This window comes from Crocodylus siamensis, chromosome 1 (genome assembly GCF_052110815.1).
Source record: "Crocodylus siamensis isolate JL-2025a chromosome 1, ASM5211081v1, whole genome shotgun sequence".
Taxonomy (NCBI): Eukaryota; Metazoa; Chordata; order Crocodylia; family Crocodylidae; genus Crocodylus; species Crocodylus siamensis.
In genome coordinates, this window is record NC_143395.1 from 91,626,741 (window position 1) to 91,650,919 (window position 24,179).

The 24,179-nt window shown below is 43.1% G+C and overlaps 1 protein-coding gene across 1 annotated transcript in view; it reads right to left on the minus strand.

The window, feature by feature from the left end:
- Window positions 1-24,179, minus strand: part of LAMA4 (laminin subunit alpha 4) — a 183,786-nt gene that overhangs the window by 62,999 nt on the left and 96,608 nt on the right. Inside the window, exons 11-17 of the mRNA XM_090038231.1 lie at window positions 23,705-23,898; window positions 20,832-20,948; window positions 16,226-16,374; window positions 13,866-14,007; window positions 9,992-10,088; window positions 9,078-9,194; window positions 5,330-5,515 (exon numbers count right to left, since the gene is read on the minus strand). Coding sequence (XP_089894357.1) covers window positions 5,330-5,515; window positions 9,078-9,194; window positions 9,992-10,088; window positions 13,866-14,007; window positions 16,226-16,374; window positions 20,832-20,948; window positions 23,705-23,898 — 1,002 coding nt within the window. The remainder of the gene's footprint in view (window positions 1-5,329; window positions 5,516-9,077; window positions 9,195-9,991; window positions 10,089-13,865; window positions 14,008-16,225; window positions 16,375-20,831; window positions 20,949-23,704; window positions 23,899-24,179) is intronic.

Below are 24,179 nucleotides of genomic sequence, written 5' to 3' on the forward strand. Positions count from 1 at the left end.
GACCATTTGTGGCGCTCCCCGGACGGCTGCCTGGTGGCCCAAATGGTCCTTCTTCCTCATCTTGCTCACATACACCATGGCATGGCACACGTGAGCAAAGCGGGGATGATAGAAGCTGTTAAGCTTGATTGGTTTGCTCCAACTTTTCCATCTGTGCCTCAACAGTACTGCCACACCTGTCCTATTTGCCAAGCCCGTGATGTGGGAAATCCTGTAAAAACAAGGAAGGCAGCACATCCCCCACCTTGGGGACCGTTTGTAAATTTACAATTAGATTTTATTCCAATGCAGAAATATTTTTCTTATGAATATGTTCTTGTTATTGTATGTATGTTTTCTGGATGGCTAGAAGCCTACCCATGTGCAAAAGCTGACACCATCACTGTAAGCAAAAAGTTGCTCAGAGACTTTATTCCAAGGTTTGGTATTCCTTTATCCCTAAACTCAGATAGAGGAACTCATTTTACTGGACATATAATGAAAGAAATCTGTAAAGTCCTGCAGATCCAACAGAACTTTCATTGCCCATACCATCCACAGGCCTCGGGCCAAGTAGAACGCCAAAATAGCATTCTGAAAAATAAACTGGTCAAAATTTATGCCGAAACTCACCTAAAATGTCCAGATGCACTTCCCATAGCCCTTATGAGTATGAGATCTACTGCCAACCGAAAAACTGGGCTTAGCCCACATGAAATTCTAATGGGAAGTCCCATGAGGCTCCCCGCCTCGCCACCTGTTGCCTCCCACTTTTGCGATATACATTCACTTGATGATACTATTCTAGACTATTGTAAGGCACTAATGAAGTGTGTTAAAGCTTTTCATTCACAGGTACAAGCAGCTCTCCCCAAAGAACCAGATGAGCCATGCCATTCTATCCTGCCTAGAGATTGGGTCCATGTAAAAGTCCATCAATGAAAGTCATCACTGGAACCTCGCTGGAAAGGCCCATTCCAGGTACTCCTGACCATCCAAAACTTCAGTAAAGTGTGAAGGACTCCAGACATGGATCCATGCTTCACACAGTAAGAAAACATCAGCCCCGTTAGACCCAGAGTCTCCTCCATATCAATCTTGTAATCAGCCTCCACAGACTGGTAGTGAGCCTAGCACCTGCTAGCAGGAGAGTTCAATACCAGTAGTGAGCCAAGCACTTACTGGCGAAGAGGATTTGCCACTACAGAGCAAAGAGGATGTGCCCCAACAACACCAATATGCCCTTTGGGACAGGAAAAAGGCCTCTACCTAGTTCCTGGTTCCCGAGGTGGAGTTGGTTAGTCATGATTTGGGTAATTCTCAGTATTTCCTTTTGGGCCATCTTATATGAACTTGACTCGTCAGTTATAATAAACTCTGTAAACCAAACTACACTTCCGCACTGACAAAGAAGATCATTTCATGAAAATTTGTTCTTGTCTTTAGTTCTTATCTTTAGTTAATCAAATTGGGATAGATTTAAATGTCTCTCATTGTTGGATATGTAGTCATGTTCCTATCTATTCTACTGGAGGAATACCCATGATACCAGTACCCTTGAATGCAACTCAGATGTTAGCCTCTTACTATTCAGATTTTCATGGAAACGAAACTTGGCAGAATGTAAGTTGCAATTGGTCTGACTATGTACAATTAGCTTATGCCACCCCTGGAAAGTTCTGTTGGACCTCATAATGGATCTCGTGTTGTAGTAGGAGTCAGTAAGTGCAAGGTAGAATTTAAGATAAATGGTGCTTGGTTTTCTAATGGTTCCTGGATATCTAACTATTCCCCTGCAGGTCAATTTTCAGGCTATTGTTCACAATGGATGATGTCCCCGTGCTGTAATACAGGTGGATGTACTGCACTAGCTGGTCACTATTTTGTGTGTGGAGATAAGGCCTATAAAAAAATCTTCCCTCCAGTTGGAGAGGAACGTGCTACGTCTCCGCAGCATATCCTGCCTTTACTATTAAATCTTTCTTACCTAAGGGAAGAATTCGCAATGTTCATGAAATTACAGAAAATCAAAGGTTTTGGGGTATAATGTTCCCCAGCTATGGCGCAGGCTTAGCTATGTCTGAGATAAAGAAAGTTGCAGCATCTCTAGAAAAGACGGCTAATGCTGCTGCTGATAGTTTAGATAAAATAAATACAGAAATGAAAGAAATAAGGCAACTGACATTGCAAAACCGACTTGCGTTAGATTATATACTAGCCAGCAAAGGAGGACTCTGTGCTTTAATAGGTAAAGACTGTTGTACTTATATTCCCGATAATTCAGAAGAAATCCAGGATTTAAGTAAACATATTTGAAAAGAAGCAGCTAAATTGCATGAGTCAAATAGTTGGAATTTGAATTCTTGGTTTAGCTCTATTTTCAGTTCCTTAGGCTCTGCTGTCATTCATAGTTTGTTGATATTGTTTGTTGTTTTTATTGGAGTATGCTTAGTGTTTATGATAATTCAATGTTGCTTAAACTCTGCTGCCAGGCAAATGAGGACTAGCCTATCAACCAGAAACGAAGTATATATTTGTATGTTGAAATAGCAGAAAGTAAAGAGAAAGAAAAACTAGAAGTTGAAAGGCTAATGGCTATAAATATCTAACTTGTTGAAAAAAAAAATAGGGAATGTAGGAGTGAATTTAGTCAGGCTTCTGGCCTCCCTGACTAGAAAAACAGACAGAGACCAGAAGTGCTGATACTGCTTATTTCAGTTATATGTTTTGAGATTTAAAAAAAAAAAATCCTGCATGTCTTATTACTCTGTGCACAGAGGTCCAATTAAGTAAACTTGTTTTAGTTTCTTCAAGGTCATATTTTTTTTTTCTCTTTATCTGTCTTAAGTATAAAAATGCTTGGAAACTTAGAGTGGGGAAGGATTCCTTTGAAACAGATGAGTGAGTGATTCCCCTTGCTGTATGAAATTGTCCCTGTGATCACAGCATAGTCCTAAACAAAGAAAAGCTGGCTCTGTCGGTTCTGATTCAACCACAATGCAAAGTTTGATTTCTTCCACACCACTAAAGGAGAAACAGCTGCAAGACACCACTGAAGTCATGAGGCTGCATTCTATAGTTTTTATTCCAGATATTTTCTCCTTGATACTGACTGGTTATTTCTTTTACTCTTCCTCTCCCTCTTCTTCTCCCAGCCTCTCTGTTTTAGCCTCACTTACATGCTTCCCTTTCTCTATCACCTTGAACTCTCCATTCCAGGGCCTATCTCTGCTTTTTCCTTTGTCTTTCTGTTGAACTGATCCTCTCCTACAAAAACGTCTCTCCCCCTTTTCATCCAAATTATGAAACTAATGTGATATTTGCAGGCCAATCCATTGATTATTGTCTTATATAAGTCTTTTCCCTTGTCTTTGTTCTTTTGCTTACTTAGACTCTAAGCTCTTCAGGCTGTGGGATGTTCCTCTTCTAATATGCAGCACAATGGGGCCATGTTTTCTGTTGGCCTATAGATGTTACAGATAACAAGGTAACAAAATAGCAAGATGTATTTAGGAAGAAGTATAAAATGTTCAAAAGGCCTTCATCCTATTTTCAAAAATGACTTAAGCACTTACAAGCCTATGGTCCCTTGACTTTCAATAAGACTGAAGCTCCCAAGGGTGTATCTGCACTGCATACCCCTGGCATGCCCATGGAAGATAGCCCTCAAACATGCTCTGTCTTTCCATTTCTACTCTCATGTGCCAAAAATGGAAATGAAATAGTAAAACCACTCCACATGCACCCCCTGCTCTTGAGATCTATTGGACTCTTCTTTCTTACTAAGCTCTATGTTTGTGAGCAGATCAAGTATTTTAAAAAGTGGAGTAGAGATGGTATGGCACATCATCATATACAGAAGCAGGTCAATTTTCACCTTATAGACTAACCAAAGTAGATATATAGAGAGATACACAGACACACAACAACAACAACAATGCATGTTTCTCCAGTTAAACAGAAATTAGAAATTTTACTAATATGACAGGGACCTAGCACTATATTAGTTAAAGATCAAAGCAAAAACCAATATAACTTTATAGGAATTTGCGCTAATTTGACAGACTATATATTAAGTTTAAAAAACACAACGAAATAAGGCAAAAATACTAAAAAACAGTGTTCCTGTAGTCATTATAGTTAAATGAACATCTTTTATTTGTAAAATTAAATTTAGCCTTCTTGAGTATCTTCATGCCTTCAGTACTTCGCTGTCAGTCATGCATACACCTGAGTTAGTATTAACACACCTAGGTTAATTTTTTCATCTAGAGCTAAAAACAGTCTACATAGGTGTGAAATAGAAGACAGACATTACCCGGAATGGCTACCAAACTGCAAAATTTCAGAAGAAAGAATAGTTTGAATAGTGAAACTTCAAGACCTTTAAAAAGGAGAGAGGGCCTGCCATAAAGAGAGATTAGCAGAGTTCAGATAGATTACAATGAGTCATGAACTCAACTGACTACCTCACTGATGCCTGGATAGAAATGCTGCTGCCACTGCCAGGTAGTTTGTTTTAAAGTTTGGATGGAGCAAGAATCAAACAGGGGTGCAACTGCACCCTGTCCTGAATCTTCCCCTTGGTGTGCTTGACTGTGCATGGAGGGTGTCCCCAGGACAGCCTTACCACTGCATTTCAGAGTTTGGCATATACAAGGACAGTGACATGGATCAAATGTGGTCCTCTCTATGAATCCCAGGGATGCAGTTTAGGCATATTGTAAACGCTTAAAGGCATGTCTGCATTGCCTCTCTTGCAAGCCTGAGAATGCTGCTGAGAAGTAAACCCCACCTAATCACTCCCACTCAGTGTGAAAGAAGGCCTGAAAATCAGGCCATGTGACTGGTTTAGTGTAGCCCTGAGGATGTGACCAGAGCTACACTCAGGCCCTCAGTCATGAACATGTTATAAGAGTGCACTGAGGATCACACTAAACAAGTACAGTACTTAAAGTGGTGTGTGGGGCATGCTTCTCAATGGTGGCACTTGGCTCTTCATACAGGCAATGTGGACATGCCCAAAGTTACTCTTGAAAATGCCCATCCACTCAACACTGTCAAGGAATTATCAAGTCTCTTTTTCAAGTAAGCACGAGTTAGTTGGGGATGGTCCTACTTTGAGCTGAGGAGCTAGATTAGATGACTTCCTGCAGTCCCTTCCAATCCTAATTGTCTATGATTCTATGATTAACTGGTAATTAAAATTATGTTCTAAAATGATAGAGAAGACTTCTGCTATATGCAGTGGATACAATCATTGATCTACCTACACCACATGATGAACACTTGCAGTACTAGCATCAAGTAACACTAAAACTTACTGATGTACCATAATACAGAATGTTACCTGCATCCCCAGCTGAGTTCACAGCACTGTCATATGCAGCTGCATCATGTTCAAAGTTTTGAAGATCCTGAGACCATTTCTTCAAATTATTAGCCATTGGGTTTGTAGCTTCGGTTACTGCTGTGGCAGTATGTGATGCTTCATCAGCCATAAGTTTAGCTTGGTCCAAGTGCTGTCTAGCATCCCCTACGTAAGAGAGAAAAAGTAATAATAAACCCAATTAGAGAAGTATAGTACCTATAATTAATGCCTCAGAAAGGGAAAACAAGATTAGTAAGAGTTACGCTTAAATAGTGCTGGAGCTGTTTCACACTGGGCATGCATACACATGCATTTGATCCAGGATTAGTTTACTTGCAAACAAACTACTTGCAAGCAAACACTCCTGGGGAGGGGTGGGGGCTATTCCCTAATGGCAGCAAACTGCTCCCACTTCCTGGGACCCTGCAATGGGTCCTTTCTGCCACCAGGGAGAGCTGCCCTGTGTGCTAGCTTAGGGGCTGACAGGGAGCACCAGACCAGGAGACAGCTGTCTCCTGGCCGGGGCTGGACTTTACACCCTGCTCCCAGGGGCTGTCTGCTGCCAGGGCAGGGACAATATCCCCCTGTCCTGGCAGCAAGGATCTCCTGGTCCTCGCTTCCCAAACAGGGGCAGGGGACTTGGAAAGAGCTGCAGGGAAGGGGCAAGCCTGAGTCCCCTGCCTCGATCTGTCTATGGGGCAGCTAGCTAGCTAGCTTGCTGCTAGCTGCCCTACAGGCAGATTGGGGCAGGGGACCTACCCCACTCCTGCAGCTCTTTCCAAGCCGTGGGCCTCGATCACCCATTCGGGGCATGGGGTTGGGACCTGCCCCAACCAGGACAGTTCCTAGTCGCTGCCCTGTGTGCAGGGTGGAGACAGGGGAGCTTGTGCTCTGCTCAGCTCAGTGAGTAGGGAGCTGGTGGGGAACAGGCTGGGGAACAAGCTGCGGAGCTTGATCCCTGCTCAGATCCATGAGCACAGAGCTGTGCAGGGAACAGGCTGGGGAGCTTGTTCCCTGGTCAGCTCTGTGAATTCAGAGCTGGATGGGGAACAAGTTAGGGAATGAGCTCCTCAGCCTGTTCCCCACCTGTGGAGTTGAGTGAGGAACATGCTCCCCAGCCCCTCCCAGCAGAGAGCTCCCAGTCCCAGCTCCACACTCTGGGGCCAGAGCTGGGAGATCCTTAGTTCCCAGCGCCAGCTCTATGACCTCAGGACTTGTTCTGGGAGATCCTTATCTCTCAGTGCCAGTTCCGTGGTTGCAAAGTCACAAGTTTCTCCCAGCCTCCCCTCCCTGATTGCCATCTTGGAGCAGGGAATTGGAGCTCCCTGCTGCCGGGGCAGGGAGACATAGTCCTTGTGTGGGGTTCTGGTGGCAGAGCCTGCCCCAGCAGCAGGCAGCTTCTAGGGGCAGGAAGCAATTTCCCACCCCCTGGTGGACAGCTGACAGGAGTAGATTTGCTCCCAGTCAGGAGTCTACACAAGCACTACTGCACAGTTACTAATCAAAAGTAAATTTGCTACTTGCGTCTGCAGGTAGCAATTTTACTTGTGATTAGCGAGGTTTATGCATAGTAAGCATGTCAACACGTAGCTGCAGATGCTTACTTTGCAGTAAACTACACAACTGTGCAGTTAAGCATCTTGTGTAGAGACTGAGGACAAAAGAAAACCATTGTTTTTTTTTTTCAGATACCACAGGGAATGATCAAGACCTCCCATTGTCTGTTGCTATTTTAATGATGACTACTTCTTAGCTTATAATTCTTGAGTGTTATAATCAAATCTTTTCACTGTTTTGGGAATGGATCGTGTGTCCAGGTACCTTGGACCAGAGATGATAAACATGTATTTTGTAATCCATACAGTTTCTGGAAGAAAAACTGTAAACTTTTTATAGGGGAAAAACAAGATGGAAAAGTGTGTTATTTTTGACAACTCATCTTTTAAAAGTTTTCTTCATTATTTTATGAAAATGCCCAACATTTCAACAATGTCAACATGAGAATGTCCTGATCAGAAAAAGTTCCCCCTTTTTTCCCTTAAAAATGAAGTTTCAATTAAAGCAATTTTAACCTTCTTCACTTGACTTTCAGGACTTGTTGAATACTTGATAGATCCTCTGTGGCCTCTCTATATTTGAAGAACTAAGGTGATACCTAGTCAATCACAAACTAATGGCTAACTCCCAAAATATTCTACCTGTCAAGCATTATATATACTTAAATTAGGTTTTAGCCAACAGTGCAGGGGGTCTGCAAATGCATGGATTATTCAGTATGCATTAATGTCAAGAATAATGTGGCAGAGAGCAGTTTTTAATAACCTGAGGGGCAAAGGAAATTGAGGTGTCTTCAGATGGCAAAATAAATTATCTCATCATTCAGTGGAAAGTGCAGTGTAATGAGTTTCTCCACTTTCAGTATTAAAGGGCGTTTTCATATTCTTATTTATTTTAAACAGAATGACTTCCTAGGAATTACTGTACTTCCCCAAATCTAAGATGAACTTGAATTTAAGACAATCCTCAATAATTAGATTCTATATATGGAAAATGTATACATTTAGTATAATTTTCCATGTATAAAATCTAATTATTGGGGGACTGTCTTAAATGTGTCTCCTCACTACTGCAGGTGGTGGTGGGGAAAATTGATGAAGGGGGCAGTAATGGGGCAGGTAGCTGGGGGACAGACAGTGGGGGCAGGTGAGGGGTAAAAATGGGGCAGGTGGTGGGATGGTGGGAGAAGCAGCAAGGGGGTAGGTAATGGAAGAAGCAGTGGGAGCAGTAAGGGACAGGTGGTAGGGGGCAAATAGTGTGGAGGCAGTGAGGGAAGCATGCAGTTTGTTTTCTGATGCCCACTTAGCCCCCTTATGCCTAACCCTCATAGCCTAAGTTCCCCACCACCCTTTCCATCCTCTTCCCTCCTTCCCTCTCCATGCTGCTTCTCCTGCTCTGAACCCTAGGTCCTCAGCAGGCTCCATCCCCATTGCAGCCTGGGGCACAGAGCATGGCTCCAGCCTAGCCCAATAAGCAGGGCAGGAGGTAGGGAGAAGCAGTGCATGGGAGAGACTGGGTGTGGCAGGAGCCCAAGGCTGCAAGGGAGGCAAGGGGGTGCAAAGGTAGAAGGAGTAAGGCAGCAGCTGTGTCTATGGTCCTGACCTGGGGTTGGGTTGGAGCTGGATCCACAGCAGCTGCGTGCCCCTACTTCTCCCTGCCACCTCATACTCGATTCTAAGGTGTGGGGCTTTCCTCCCCATGTTAAATGGTCAAAAACATTGTCTTTCATTTGAGTAAATATGGTAAATACATTTCTCACCATATCCTCTTTTATATTGGTATATCATCTTATTTGCAGGTTGAAGAGGTAAAAACTGCTCAGCTTTGTCTTGTGAGCATTTTTCTGGTTTTGATTAAATCACTGAGGTGGAAAAATTTTGGTTGAATTTTGATGAATGAGAAATTTTGGGAGCAATTGTTAATGTGTATTATGTGCCCAAATATGTCAAGAACATACGCTTCAGAGGGAGAGTGCTTTTCAGAACAATTTAAGTTGATTTTCTGTTTTCACAAACATTCCAAGAAATTTTCCATATTTTGAATGGATTAAAGTCAGATTTGTTTCAAAAAGCCTTATTTTAAAGTTTGTCAGCTGCCTCCAAACTGCAGTGTGGGTTTCTAGTCTAAATTCAATAGTCGGAAAAGATAATGTTTGGTGTATTTCTTTAACCTTGCTCTGTTGATTGGATTTGCTTAATGGCTTTCATCAGGCGGCTTTTCAGGTCATTCTTCCTAGCTAGAGTTTCATTAACACGCCAGGCTGTGTCTGCAACAGTTAAATCATTATCTGCAAGGAAAAAACAGAAGAAAGAGTTGGCCTCTATGGTTTTAAAGAGTGCTTAAAAATAGTTAAAAGTTTTTCTATACTGAAAAGTTACATTGTATGGTCTATACTAGATACTACAGTGCTTTTCATGGCCTGTTTTAATATAATACCTTCTAGCAATGTTGCCTTCAGGTAATCTAAATTGTCAAGCAATCTTGCAGCTGATGTCCACTGTTCACTGGGCAGAGCTCTTTCAGAAGAAACTGTAAGATGTTCTTCAGTCCACATCAAAGGTCACCTCTTAAAAAGAGTTCTGTGATCAAAAGCTGCCTTTAACAGCTACTAATGTATTGCAGGATTACCTTCAAGGCAAGCTTTTATGGATAGCATGACATCTTGAAATATATAAGCAGTAATTCCCATTGATCCTTTAAATCTTATTTTATTCCTACAAGATTTGTAGGGTCAAATCCTGCAAGCATTAATAAATTTATATGCTGAACTCAGAGAATCTATTCACATGAGTAAAGTTTTCCAGATGAATAAATAATTGCAGAATCAGGTGACTGATTTTTCAGTAGTACTATAATGTTCTCATTGTAAATAAAAGAAATTTTTTGGCAGCTTGGCACCCTGTTAGCTACTTAAACTATGTATTTGCCTCTTCTGACACATTGGATTCTCTATTTGATCAATACACTGTTCTGTCAAAACAGCATTTCCTCCTTAATGATGTGCTTCTGAAATCCATTTTTATATGCAGAACTATTATAGTACTGAAAAGCAGCAAAACTAATAGGAAAATAATGTATATTTACTAGCATTGGCTGTTTCTTGTAGTTTCTTGACTTGACTGAGAAGCCTTTCGCTTTCATCTTTATGGTAGATGATCTGAGTGTCAATTCCAACTACAGCCTGCAGATTCATTTAAAAAAAAAGTTAGAGTCAGGCTAGATGAAATGTCTCTCTTTCTATGGTTGCATTTCTGGATGACATTGTATTTCGTGTAGGCACAAACTATAGAATCATTGTAACTTCATTTTCTCTGCTAAAGTAAAATGTTGGTAACTAAATGAAAAAAATGTTCTCTGCACTGAAAAGCAAATTTTCTGTAGATTTTAATTGAGATTTAAAAAACCATGTTTGCTCCAGACAGGTCAACTGAACAATTAGCTTGAAGAATAGTACAAATGTCATCTATATTAGGCTATTCAAATATAACCTTAACAAGCAGGTGTGCTATTCAGAGCCTATCCTTCAAAAAAAAAGAGGCTGCCATCCTCAGCTCCCCACCAGCAGACTCAGAAAGGAGCAAACTATAGGTTAAATAGAAGGTGCCTAGGGACATGTCAATATGGTAAACTTAGAGTGGTGTTACAAATTACCTTTAAACCATTCTAAAGGCTCTTAAAACAGAAGTCCCCACACATTGAAGTGTGATAAACTGTGCTAAGCACCCTCTAAGGCCACATCCACACCTTGGTTCCCAAGGGACAACTAGCAGCCCTGCACCTTGTTTGTCCTTGGGGAATGCCTGTGCCACATGCCTTCTGGTATGTGTTAGGTTGCCTTGGGTGAAGTAGGGGAGGCTGAGGCCAGCACTGTGTTGACCCCATCAGCCTTACTTGGGGTCCTGGAGGCCTCCTGAGGCTGCAGCAGCAGTGATCCTGTCATGCAGAACCTGGCTGGCAGCCAGAGTGTGACCAGCTGGCCAGGCTCTGGTTTTGAGTAGCACACACTGCTTGGCTATCTAGGGCTCAAAACCCCTGCACTGCTCCCTTGCAGGGCAGAGAACAGCTGAACATGTGGTATGTGGCACCACAGAAGTGTCTGTGATGCCGTATACTGCATGGCCATGCTTGTCTGGATGTAGCCTAAGTGTCTTAAAGTTAAGCCACTTTGCATAAGGGTTATCTTTGAACCATTCTACCTAGTGTAAGATGGTCCATGGAGATAAAGTGATCAATTTGTAGTCATCTAGCATCCCAGGATGTGCAGCTCCAAGCCCCTTTACCCTAACAAATTTTCCATCCTCCCAAGCTCTACTATCCAAGTGGGGGGACACTGGCATCAAGCCAACACCCTCCTTCTCCCCCAGTGGGTATGAGCTCATCCCACATTGCACCATGCTACTGTCTCTAAAAACCCCAGGAGACCTGAACCAGTCTTTAACAGGAAATCAAAGGCTTCTGTCACTAGACAGGGAAAACCACAGCTGGTTAGCTGGGCTATAGAGATCAACAGGCAGCTGGAACAATGCTAAGCTGCAATCAGGAGGAGAAATCTGCTGATCAGACCTAAAGAGGAACATCTGTGCCAGGGTTAGACAGTCACGTGATCTAAAAGGAAGCACTCCAAGGCACTTAAAAGTCAGCACCTGGAAAAAGGCAGGGGAGAAGGGCCAGTTCCTTACAAGGGATGGAGCTCTCAGGAGGGAGGGTGGCTTGAGAGAGCCTAGCAGGTGCAAAATGTGTTGAAGACACAGAGGAGAGAGCCTGTGGAGGGATGGCTGATCAAATATTTGTTTTACCCCAAGTGGATGGGGGAAGTTTTATTTTAAAGTTATCACTTGCCTTGGACCAGTTGTGGTTGTAAAGAGCAAAGAGGAGGCACAGGGATGTCCAAGGGGCATTTGGGATTTGGGGCCCTGCCAGGGGTCTGGGGCACAAGACACAGGTAGGCAGGAGCTGAGAGGGCCAAAGCCTGAACCAGGAAAGGCAATAGAGACAGGTTGAGGTTGATGGCCAAGGCCAGAGCCCAAGGAGGGCCACCGGGGCCAGAAGCACAGGGGAGTGGTGAGTGGGTGCAAAAGCTGACAGTAGCATCAGCAGTGGCAATTGGAACTGCCCACAGAAGCTGGCAGCGGCGTCAGCAGCCACTCTGGGTGGGGGGGATATGCCTCCCCACGCCCTCCTCTGTGTTGCCTATGTGATTACCTGTAATATTTGCGAGGCAAGGGTATGGCTATGGGGGCAGACAGAGGCCATAAACACAGTCCTTAAGGCACTTGGTTTCTTAGGGCATCAGTAGGGCTGGGAGGGCCACAGTGGATTGGTTGAAGGCAAATTGAACTAGGACTAGACTCTCTCTGGACTCCCTGGAGCAGCCTCCCAACCTTTTTTGGGAACAACATCAAAGCATGGCAGTCGAACAATAAGGAATGGCATCCGGAGGGGTCACAGTGAGAAGGAATTATGTTCTCACCCAGGGGGCACCACAGCACCCCTGGACACAGGTCCTGTCACACAGACATTTGGGCAAGAGGCCAGACAAACAGCTCTCCTCTCATAGGCTAGGCCTTTGCCCTGTATCCAGGCAGCTCTCCCCTATCCAGGAGAGTTGGGGGAGGGCATGCTTCCTTCTTCTGCCTCTTGTGTTCTTGATGGGGAAGTGGGAAAGGACTGCTTAGTGCCAAGTGTGGTCTGAGCACAGAGTCTGGGGAGGCAGGCTTCCTGCCTCCTAGCTCCTGACCATGCCTCTGCTCATCATGCCTTCTAGTGGTTAGCCACAGTTGTGCAGCTCAGAGATGATATCAAGCCTTAATGTGCAACTGCTCTGAAACTGTTCTAACTAAAACACCACCTAACATGCCACAGATTTAGAATGGTTTAAAGGTACCTGTAACAGCATCCTTACTGTGCCCAGCAGCAGCATCCTGAAGCTGGACTATTTAGCATGAATGGTCTCCAAAGAAACAGTACAGAAGAGCAAGCCTCCATACTAGAAGATGAGGTTCTTTCTAATACCTTTTATTAGACCAACTTAAATATTTGGAAAAAAAAATTCTTAGCAAGCTTTCAGATTTAAAAACCCTTTGTCAGGCTTAGGAAGGGTCTGGAGTTGGTGTGTGCTCTTCCTGGATGGAATGAATAGTAAAGAAGCGAGAGGCTGGCCTGGTATGCATGCGAGACAAGTTCTGCCCAGCCTCTGGCTTCTTTACATTATTATCATTTGCTAAACAGCTTAACTAAATTGAGACACTAGAGATGAACAGATATCACCATATTCATTGCTTCTGAATTCCTTTCTATTTCTTCAAATATATGTTATATAGACATTTTGGTGGTAAAAAATGTCATCTATTCAACAGCCTCTATTAATATGACTACAGACCTACTGAATTCACGGCTGAAGTGGGTTGTACGGCAGCTTCTTTACTCTTGCAGCTTCCCGCATGTGTCTTTCCCCCCACCCCCACTGCTGATTGGCAGAGGGACCTTGCCACTCACTCCTGATAGGCAGGGAGGCGAAAACTGTGGTTTTAGATATGGCACTGTTTTTGCCTCCTGGCCAGTCAGCAGCAAGCCACACGGCTACTAGGATCCCTCAGCCAATCAGCAACAGAGGGACCTGCAAGATTAAAGGAACTTCCATGCAGCCCACTTCTACCATGAATTCGGTAGCCTGTAAATATTACCCAGCAGTTGAGGAGAAGTAAAGAATAACACTGTATCCTTTTGAAATTATGGGGGGGGAAGGGGAAATGGTATGTGGGGTGGGATTTAGTAACTAACCAGTTTATAATTTATTCAGGGAACGGGGATTAATACCACATTCTTTCAAACAAGTGTGAAAGATGCTTTAAGACTAAAACATAATCAACAACTGGGTTTTGCTTCCAAAGTCCTGTAATACCATGTTGAGATCCCAACTCACTGCAAAGTACAAGTTAATATTCTGAAAATGACTTACATCACTGACCCGGTGTGTAGTGTTTAATGCCAGTAATGCAATTTCATCAGCTTCAATGATATAACTAGCAATATTTTCATAGGCATTCGAAGCATTTAATGCCCTTTGTACCAACCCATTTGTATCAATGTTGTGTAAATTCCTGTGAGAAAGATAGCAAATGGAAAACACAAAACAATTGCAAACTCTTACCTACTTTTGAAATCACAATACAGAATTGTAAACATAGGTAACACTTTGGCCCAAACAGTATTCTGACCTCTACGTCTGCCTCCTTACTTCAATCAGATTTCAGTGAAACCAGGATTTAGGGACAGGACTGGATTTGGATGGGATTTTTAAAAGCACTCAGCTGTGGTCTGACTCTGCTTCCATGGTATCAATAGGAATTTTACCAATGGCTTATCTGACAGCAGAGGCATGCAAATACTGACTCCTTTTTAAAAATCCTATTTTTTAATGACTGTTTCAAGTGGCAGTTAATAATTGAGCAAGTTATCATCCTCTGTCCTTCTCCTGAGAATATATTGCGATATAGTAGGAAGATTCGTATTTTCCAATAACTGAAAGCTATGTCTGTGGGACATACAACTCCAATATTACCAAGTCAGACCCATCAAAGGAGGGGGAGCAGATTGAAAGCAATCCACCAGGCCTCCAGGATGGGACTGGGCAGTGGGTCTAAACCTGTCTGCATACAGAAGGTATCAAAATTCAAGAAGGCAGCCACTCCAGAAAACAGCAGGACAGACAGGGATGGCCAAGCCTTGTTCATGCAAGAAGTGATTTCTCTCAGAGCTCTTGTTTGGTTCAGAAAGGAACTTTAAAGCACCTTATCCTGACTTTTCAGGGTTACCCAACCCAGTAAATACTTATACATATGTTCGACTCCACTAAAATGTCTTGTCCAATGTTTTGTTTTTGGTAATAAAATCAAGTACCCATGTAAGCATTTGCAAGATCAGGCCTTATTACATCTTCAGATTGAGTGCTGTCATGAAATTTATGAAACATCTCGCTAAACCTACTTCAAAACTATACCAAATAAAATAGTGCCGAGAAAAGCAAGCCCACAAAACCAAAATGATTTGAAGGCAGAATAAATGTTTTAAAGGATTACATTTTCACTGCAGGATAATCTTTTCAATAAAAAAGTACCTCAGATTTCTATCTGCACAATCTATAAATATTTCTATTTGTTTTCTATTAAATTCCTAATGTCTTGAGCTTGAGAAATCATTTTCTCAAGGGATGCAGTCTCTTGAAGGCTATCTATAAATGTTGACTTGTCGTGAGGCACTTCCCTTTAAATAAATTCACTAGCATGAATTAGCTGATCTCAAACATAACATGCTAATTTTTTTGGCAGTCATTTGCTATAGATTATATAAAATCATAGAATATATAGTTTTGAGTGTCTTCTTTGTATTATTGTATAGTAAAGAAAATGAAAGTTTTTTGTATAACTTTTTCTATAGTTTCAACTCCTAATCAGGGCTTAAATATAATCAAGAATGACCATTAACATTTATTTAGATATTTGATGACAGTTAAGGTTTGATCTTGCAAACATTTATGCATATAAATCATTTTATTTAATTACTAAAGGTAGAGTTTGGTGAAGTGCTTTTTGTAAGGATTGTCTCATAGTAATACTTCTTTGATGAAGTCATGACTGTAAATAAGGCCATAATTCAAGTCCATCTAAAGATGATTTCCTAGCAAAGTCAGAAAAGTTTAAATTTTATCTTTCCTTAGAAGAGAAAGACCTAGAACATCTTTTATGTATTCAAATGGACCAATTTCACATTCACATATACAGCTACGTATTTGAATTATTCCACATGTAGTACATTGACTAAAAACTGCAACAGACCCACTTTTCATTGTAGTCTATTGAATATTTTTAATATGAAGCATCTTATTCATAAAAGCTGTTTTTGCAAGCCCCACTTATATTTTCCAGTACCATGTTATTTCACAGCAATCTACTTTTTTGTCAAAATGTCCATGTTATTTTGAGACTATGAAGAAAAAACTAAGAAATGAATCAAGAAAGAAGGGAAAATTGTAAAAAAAATGTTTTTTGAATTTTTTCTTTTTCTCTAAAATTAAAAAAATGTGACTAGCTCCTAAGGCACTTGGTAATTCATGAGATAATATGATCCTATTATACTTCATAGGGATTAGTATAATTAGTATTATAGGATGTCCCTATAATACTTCATAGGGATTAGTATAATGTTTATTAACAGAAAGTACATATAAAGGCACTATATTTTTGCTTATGTTTTCCACCTATCTGTGTCACTGGTAGCTCTTGAATCATTACAATACAGTCTGATGTAGTTAAATATTACCAGTCCAACTCATTAGCAAGTTCCTGAAGCTCCTGTGCATAATCCATAGCCCGTTGTACCAAATTATCATCAAATTGAGACAGATTGGCTAATTTTTCTTGTAATTCCTTTTTAGCACCATCTATTTCTGCATAGAATCCAGATGCATTCTAAACACAATAAAGAAGAAAAAGAAGAACTGAAAGCAGCAACAAAAATATCCTTCAATTCTTAACAGTGTGGTTTTCATATGTTAATTAGTATATAGTTTAAGTATTACATTTTATGTTAATTAAAAAAAGAGGCAAGAGATGAAAGTGGGTGAAATACAGATTGTAACGAAGTGGTGGAACTGAATGAGAAGAGTGGGGAAAGAGTCAATATAAGTCAAAATATCAGAAATACCACAGAAGGAAAGTGAAGATATATATAGGGAGATATATTTGAGAAAGGTACACGGGAGAGACATTTACTCAAGGACAATGCTAGTGTAAAGGAAATAACATAAAATCATCTGATATAGGAAGGAGTTTTCTTAGCCATACAGTCCAGTAAATTGCGTTTTCAGGCAATTACCTGCCCAAGGATTCCCCTGCATTGCTACTTTAAATGCTTGCATACAACTGGCTTATGTGAAACACTATGAACATCCTATATAATACAATGATTGTGAAAAAAGTTCAACATAGAAGGGGAGACCACGGCACTCCTAATGCCCCACCCCTGCTATGACAGAGAAACAATTGGTTATTACATGCTGACAGAATCCTGATGGAAAACAACCATGCTCCATGCTGCAGAAGAATGCAAAAATTTCCACCATGTGTCAATCAGATCTATAGTAAAAAATCCTTCCCAATCTTAAATCTGGTGACTGGTATGGCCCTAAGCAGAAAAGCAAGACACTCTAGGTGGCTACCTGTGAGTTTTCTAGATACCAACAAAAGCATATCCTAGTCAAAACCCCCAGTCTTAGCTGTGGACAGTCCCAGTGCTTCAGTGGAAGATGAAAAACACAAAATACAAAAACCAGTAGCATTCCTAAGGGGAAATTTTCTTTCCTGGCCTTCAGAGGCAACCAGCAGAAGACTGGAAACATGGGATTGCCAGTTATCTACCTCACTGGAAGAATTACCTCCATGTTGCCACATACTGATTGCAAATACTCAAACTCCTGTATTACACCTAGTGACTGTTGATCCAAGAACTCCTTGTCTAATCGTACTGTCCAATGGAAAATACTATTCTCTATGTTTATCTATACATTTATTGAGTTCAGTCTTAAGTCTTAGGCCGTATGCAGACATTCCACTTGTTCTGGGAGAAAAGCCTTTGCTCTGGTCAGCCCGGAGTGTGGGCTGAAGCAGGCTGCTCTGCCCCAGCAGCAGGGCTCTGGAAGACTTGTCGCAGCAGCTGAATGCTCCCTGCCTCTCCTTACACTCTTCTGGGTCAGCCCAGAGGAATGCAAGGGGTATAGCTGTTCTCCTGTGGCAGGAACCAGAAGCGTTCCACCATGGGGGAGTGCCTCCTCCAGCTAATCAGCTAATGTGGGAAGGGCATTCTTCCAGGGCTGGAATCCTCCTTGTTTGTCTGTGGTAGCTGCTACTTTTCGTAACTTCCAGCTCCACTTAACAGCCTGCCCTCTTCCCAGGCAGGGGAGAAGACAGCCTGTCAATTAATGGGCTTCCCTAAGAAGGTGGCCCAAGGAGCAGCCCTCTAGTGCCCCCCTGATGGGAGAGCTTGCTCTTCCATAAGGCCACACAAATACTATGCAGATCACCAGATCAGCCTGCATTCATATTTTTTACAATGTGATTCCTAGCTGCCTGCTTATATCCCTAGGGTAGGGACAGAAATTACACATAAACCAGTTTAAGTGATCTGAAAGTGGTTTAAACCTGTAACAGCACAAAAGTTCAGTGCATATAAAATGCTTTCAAAGTTGCCTAAACTGATTTTAGATAAACCTCACTGGATGTAGTATCTGACTTAAGTGATTTAGGTTAAACTGGTTTATAGAACTTCAGTCCCAGATCGCTTCCCGATTCAAGTTAACTCACAGTCCCCCAGTATCCCAGAATCATGGGCGACTGGTGCCTTCTGAGTCTGGGGGTCCCCCAGCGGCCAGCCAGTGGCCCGGTGAGCGAGTCCCCTAACAGCCAGTTGCTGAGGGCACCAGTGCCATGGCGGTGCCCAGATGTGCCAGCACTACCAAATGCGGCATGGTGGCAGCAGAAGTGCCAGCACTTCTGCCACTGGCACTTCTGCTGCTGATGTGCTGCCAGTGGAGCCAATTTCAAGGGCGGCACTAGTGCTGTCCTTGGCCCCCTACCAGCCAGAGCACTTGCTGCAAGGGGGGGCAGCAGTGCTCTCCAGGAGGGCACGTGCCCTCCCCTGTGTCCTCCCTACGTGTCACCTATGCCGGAAATGCTTTGCAGCCTTGGGCTGTGCTGTCTGCTTCAGCAGAGCAGGGCTGGCCCCTCCCTCAGCTATCAGAGAGCTAAGGCACTAAAGCTTCTGCTCCCTGCCAGCACCTGTCAGCCTAGCAGGATGAAGGGGGGGTGAGGAAAGGGAATCCCTCCCCCCCAGCTCCTGTCTGTTCAGGACAAGAAGGAAAGCCCAAGAAGTGGAGGCTTTTTTGCCCCCACAGCAGCCAGGTGAATGGGGTTAGCTTAGGTTCAGCCTCATCCCCAGCCTGTGAGGGGAAGGGGCAGAATGAGGGGATGCAGTGGTCCAGCCCCAGTCCTGCCCCCACACTCCCAGCCAGGGTCTACTGAGTGCAGGACTAAAACCCCCACTGTGGGTTGTTCACTCCCCCGCAGCCCATGTCACCAGGCTGGAATCAGCTCAGCCCCACCTTGCCCCCTCCCCAACCTCCACCTGCGAGAGGCAGGAGGTGAGATGCAGAGGGATATGTGGGGTGAATGAACTGGCTCATATAGGCACTGGATACCTCCAGCTGGGGTCTGCCGGGTGTGGGGTGGGAGGAAGCCCACACTGGGAGTTTTTTACTCCCTTGCAGCCTGGCTTGCTGGGCTGGCATGGGTTCAGCCCCACCCCTTCCCCAGCTCCCTGCCTGTGAGAGGTGGGGAGGGTAACACACTGGCCCAGTCCAGCACTGCCAACCCCAGATGGGGTCTGTTCAGCATAGGGTGATGAAAATCTGCAGCCTGGTGAGCCAAGCAGGGACCAGTTCAGCCCCCTCCAAGGGAGGGGACAGGGCTGAGCCATCCCAGCCTGGCTCACAGGGCTGTGGGTTTATGAAAAGCTCTTGGTGGGGGGGTCTTCCCCCTGCACTGGGCAGATCCTGGCTGGGGGGGCAGTGCTTGGCTGGAGTGGTGTGTTTTCCTCCCACCCCCACCTCTCACAGGCAAAGCCTGGGGAGGGGGTAGGGCCATGGTATGAGGGGGTGAAAATTCCGCAGTGGGGGCTTCCCCCCTGTACTGTGCCCAGCTGGGCCAGTGCGTTCACCACCCCCTACCCCTACCTCTCACAGGTGGGGGCTGGGGTGGGGGTGTTGCTGAGCAGATCCCAGCCTGGTGAGCTGGGCTACAGTGAAGCAAAAAAACCCTGGTGTGGTCTTTCCCCATGCCAGGCAGACCCCAGTGCTGGGCCATGTGTTTGCCCTCATCTCAAAGGCACTGGGTTGGGGAAGGGGTGGGGCTGAGACAATCGTAGCTCTCCTAGCCAGGTTGTGTGTGAGGGGTCTGGAGGCGGTGATGATGGGGGTGGAAAGGAACTGGAGGGCAGCTCGGGTGTGGGCTCAAGGTGGCTGCACCAAGAAGGACCTGGCAGTGGTGAGTGGGACTGAGCAACAGCTTCTGCCTGGCTGCTGATGCTGCTGAGCATGGGTGGGAGGTAGGGTGGCCATCATAGGGGACAGCTCGGTTGTCCTTTGTCTTCTATTGATACGAAACTGGATGCCTTTCCCAGAATGTGTTGGTTGTATTTCTTTTAACAATTAAAGGAGAAAAGCAAACTGGCAGCATCTCTTGTGTGCACAGTTAGGATTACACATCCATATTACATTATCCACCACAGAGAAGTGTATGCTTAGAGATGGTTAATTTTCTGTTGCATCAATTTTCCAATTCAAATAACATCTAAATGAAAAGCAAAATTTTGGTTTCAATTTTTTTTTCCCCATCTCAAATGAATTTTTGTGGATTCTTTTCATATTGGTAATAAAACATTCTAATTTTAACAGGAAAAATGGAAACCAAATCTATTCAGTAAAAGTTTCTATTCTTTTCATCAAAAATCCTACTTTTTGTTTCTATTTTCATTAAAAGCCAAAACAAACATCTCGTGCCACTGCTATTTGTCCCTGGGGAATGCCCATGCCAGACATGCTCTGGCACATGGCAGATTACCCAGGGTGGGGTAGGGGAAACTGCAGCCAGCAACTGTGAATCTCCCAGGGTCAAACCCCCCACCATGTGCTGCTAACAGCATGGGGAACTGCAGGTGCAGTGTGTGGCTCCACAGACAGATCTGAGGCGCCACATACTGCATGTCTGCACTCATCTGGATGCGGCTATGATCTGCAGAAAACAAACAAAACAAAATACGCCCCCTCACCCAACACCAAAGTACAGCATTTAAAGCAATATGTACAGGAACATACTTTTTGCATATCACGTAATTCTGAACTGATCCGTCGTGACTCATCCAAAGCATCTATGGCACTTTGCAAAATACTATTGACTTCATCGGTTTGTTCCTTGACTCTTTCCGCTTGCTCCTGAAGAGAAAAAAATATTCTGTGTTCAGAAATGTTTTGTGCACTATTAAAGTGCAGTATTAATATTCTGATTTTTTAGATTTCCTGTTCTCAGGGAGTAAGAGGCCCTTTATTTATTTAGAAAAATAAACACAATTTGGAAATACAATTTGAGCAGTTAAGGGTATGAACTATCAGAAAAGTGCACTGGCAGTTCAGAGGCAAATTAAAGGAATACTTTTTCAAGTAGCATGTAGAATAGTTGGAGCTGGGGAAGATTTTGATTTCTATCTGGAATGATAGATACATTTTCCACGACAACAATAAAGCCAATGTGAATGGTCTCTTTGGTGGAGCATCTGCCTTGATTATGGAGAGTCATGAACATCAAACAATGGTTAAAAACAGAGAACAATTATGACCACATCCAGCACACTTCAGGCTTCCCTTCATAAATATGAGATGAGCTGCAGCTCGGCTGCTGCACTGTAATTATAAAACAAAGGAAGAAAAGAATAAAAGAGACTTTGTACATGAGGATCCTAAGATTCTGGTAGAACAGTTTACAAAACCAGGCTGCTTAAATTTTATATGTAACTATTATGCACTAGTTCTCACCTTCCACATTACTGTACGTGTTTACAATTGCCAACCCCAACAGTTTCATACTAGATCATCCCCCTTGAAAATTATGAGATTGACCTAAATTCTCACAGCTGGTCTACCTAGAAGTCACAAGATGAGTCTAAAAATCATGCCAATTAAACAAGGAAAAGAAAGAATAAATCATGGTTTTGTCAGTCAGCTGATTTCTCACTCCCTCCTGCATCCCACTGAAGTGCATATGACAGTTACAAAATGAAAATTCAAAGATAAAAATATATACACTGTGTACACAAATATACTGGCACCTGCTCCTCCTTTTGCCTGCTCTCTAACTTCAAGTGTTCACCTGCTCCCCCAGCTCGGGGTCTTTTCTGTTTCCCAGCAGCCTCTTGAATCCTCCTGAAACCTCTTAGCTGGCCCTTATCTCCAGCCTGCACAGAAGGGCGCTTTCTGAGAGCTTTAATTTTGAGGAGCTATCGTGGTATGTGTGAGAGAGAGGGTGAGAAACTGAGGCAGCTATTGCTGGTAAGCTCAAAGGAAGGCAGCTATCTCGGTGCTTGTTTTGAGACAAAACAATGCTTAAGGGCACACCAGTGTTGTAAGCCATAAGGCTGCTCACGGCACAGCTGTCCTATTGGCCATGTAAGGACACTACAGAAATCCCATGCAAATTCCTGGGTAGGACTTTGCAAATAATTGGTTTTTCATGTCACTCATCCATTCCATTTGGCCCCAAATTATTTATATATATTTTTTCACTGAAACCAAAAGATTTAAGCCATCATTTTGCATGAAATGGTCATGTTACCAGGTACCTTTGCAAAAGCAAAGGCAACAAAGGGCTAGTGGAGGCATGGGTGAGTGGTGCCCCCCCCCAGTGACCAGTCAGCGACTGGGGAGGGGGGGTCCCCCCGTGGCCAATCTCAGCAAGCGGGAAATGGCAGTGGTGCTCCCAGAAGTGGCCATGGTACTTTCACTCCCCAGCCAGCGCTTGGGGGGGGCACCGGTGCTCCTCCCTACTCCCTTGCCCATGAGCACAGCCTGTCAGGGGGTGCACCAGTGCTCTCAGGGGGTGTACGTGCACCCCCATGCACCCCCTATCCAATAATCCACAATGTTTGAGTCCTAGATTTAATTTCTTCAAGTAAAACTGAACCAGTAACAGCCCCCTTCTTATGGAGGATCTTAATCATTAGGCTATAAGGAGACCAGTCTTTCCCTGTGTTGTTGTTCTACTTTGTATAAAAACATTACAAATATTAATAAAACCAGACAGTGTGTAAGAATAATTTTAATTTGTTGGTCAGGGTTCTCATCTGGGAAGTGGGAGAACTAAATTCAAATCCCATTGAATCAGGCAAAGAATTAATTACAATTTAGATTGCCCGTGTCATAAGAGAGTCACTATCTTTGGCTTAATGAACCTGTAAGTATTTTACTTAAAGTGACACAAGAAGGCTTCAGAGGAGGTACAGGAAGTCAGTCTCCATGAGCATGGCTAGAATGCTAACTGCATGGTTTCTCTTAATACAAAGCCAATTTACTTATACAAACATAGGCTCCTTTCATGTTTTTACTCAGCATGTTGTATATGAAGCAGCCCCCCCACTGTCATTATTGCATTTAGAATAGCTCTGCTGTGCTGTAAAGGAGCCCCCCTAGCTTTGTTGCATGATGTCTGAAATATATGTGAGCAATAATGCCAATATGTTATGTAGTATGTCATTGTCATCTTTAAGGTATTTGCCTTTTACTGTAACTTCACAAATAAAAAAAAAAAAAGTACATGGTATATAGCCCACATCTAGACTGAGAAAGTCAAAGTCTTTCTGTTGTCTGCCAAATTACATCTTTAACTATTGTCCTTTAATCATAACTATAAAGTAAGGTTCTTCTCTGAGAAGCACAAAGAGATAAAGGAACATACATAGAGATGACATGCTTAACCAAATATCGAGCTGGAAATGGAATTTTATTTTGTTCTGTTAACCAGTATTTACACTGCCTCTGAGAATAACAGCTTCAATTTACCAAACAACGAGTCTCAGGCAGAGGAAAAGCTTAGTACTGTCATTGGCAAAACAACACATTTTTAGAATCTAAAAATTAAAATGATCTTATCAGTGAAAACAGATTGCCCAGACACACAACAACATACAGACTGTACATACCTTATAGTCTTGGAACTTGGCTGTGTTTTCTTCATTTATATCCTCAGTTTGCATGGCATAGTCAAGAGCCTGGTCCAGTGCCTCCTGTAAGTCTGAGATCTTCATGTCATGGTCATTGATCTGGTCCAGTACAGTAGGGAACATAGATCTGGTGGCATTATATAACACCTGCCACTCTTCAACTTGCCTTAGCACTACAGGAAGAGACAGAGGTTATTGATTAATCTTTCTGAATTCCACTGTTGTCTCCCTTTGCAGAAGCTTCTAGCCTACCTCCATGATAGTCCAAGGAGATGAAGATGAAGATACACGCTTTCAGATGAAGTTTACATATACCAGCATGAGGAAAACATCATGACCTGACTTTGCTGTCCTTAGCTAGGTTGCCAATAAAATCACATTTGCTAGTGGGGCATTTGAATATGCACCTAGTTTTTAAAATTAGTCCTGCTGTTTTGAATAGGAAAAACTTGTT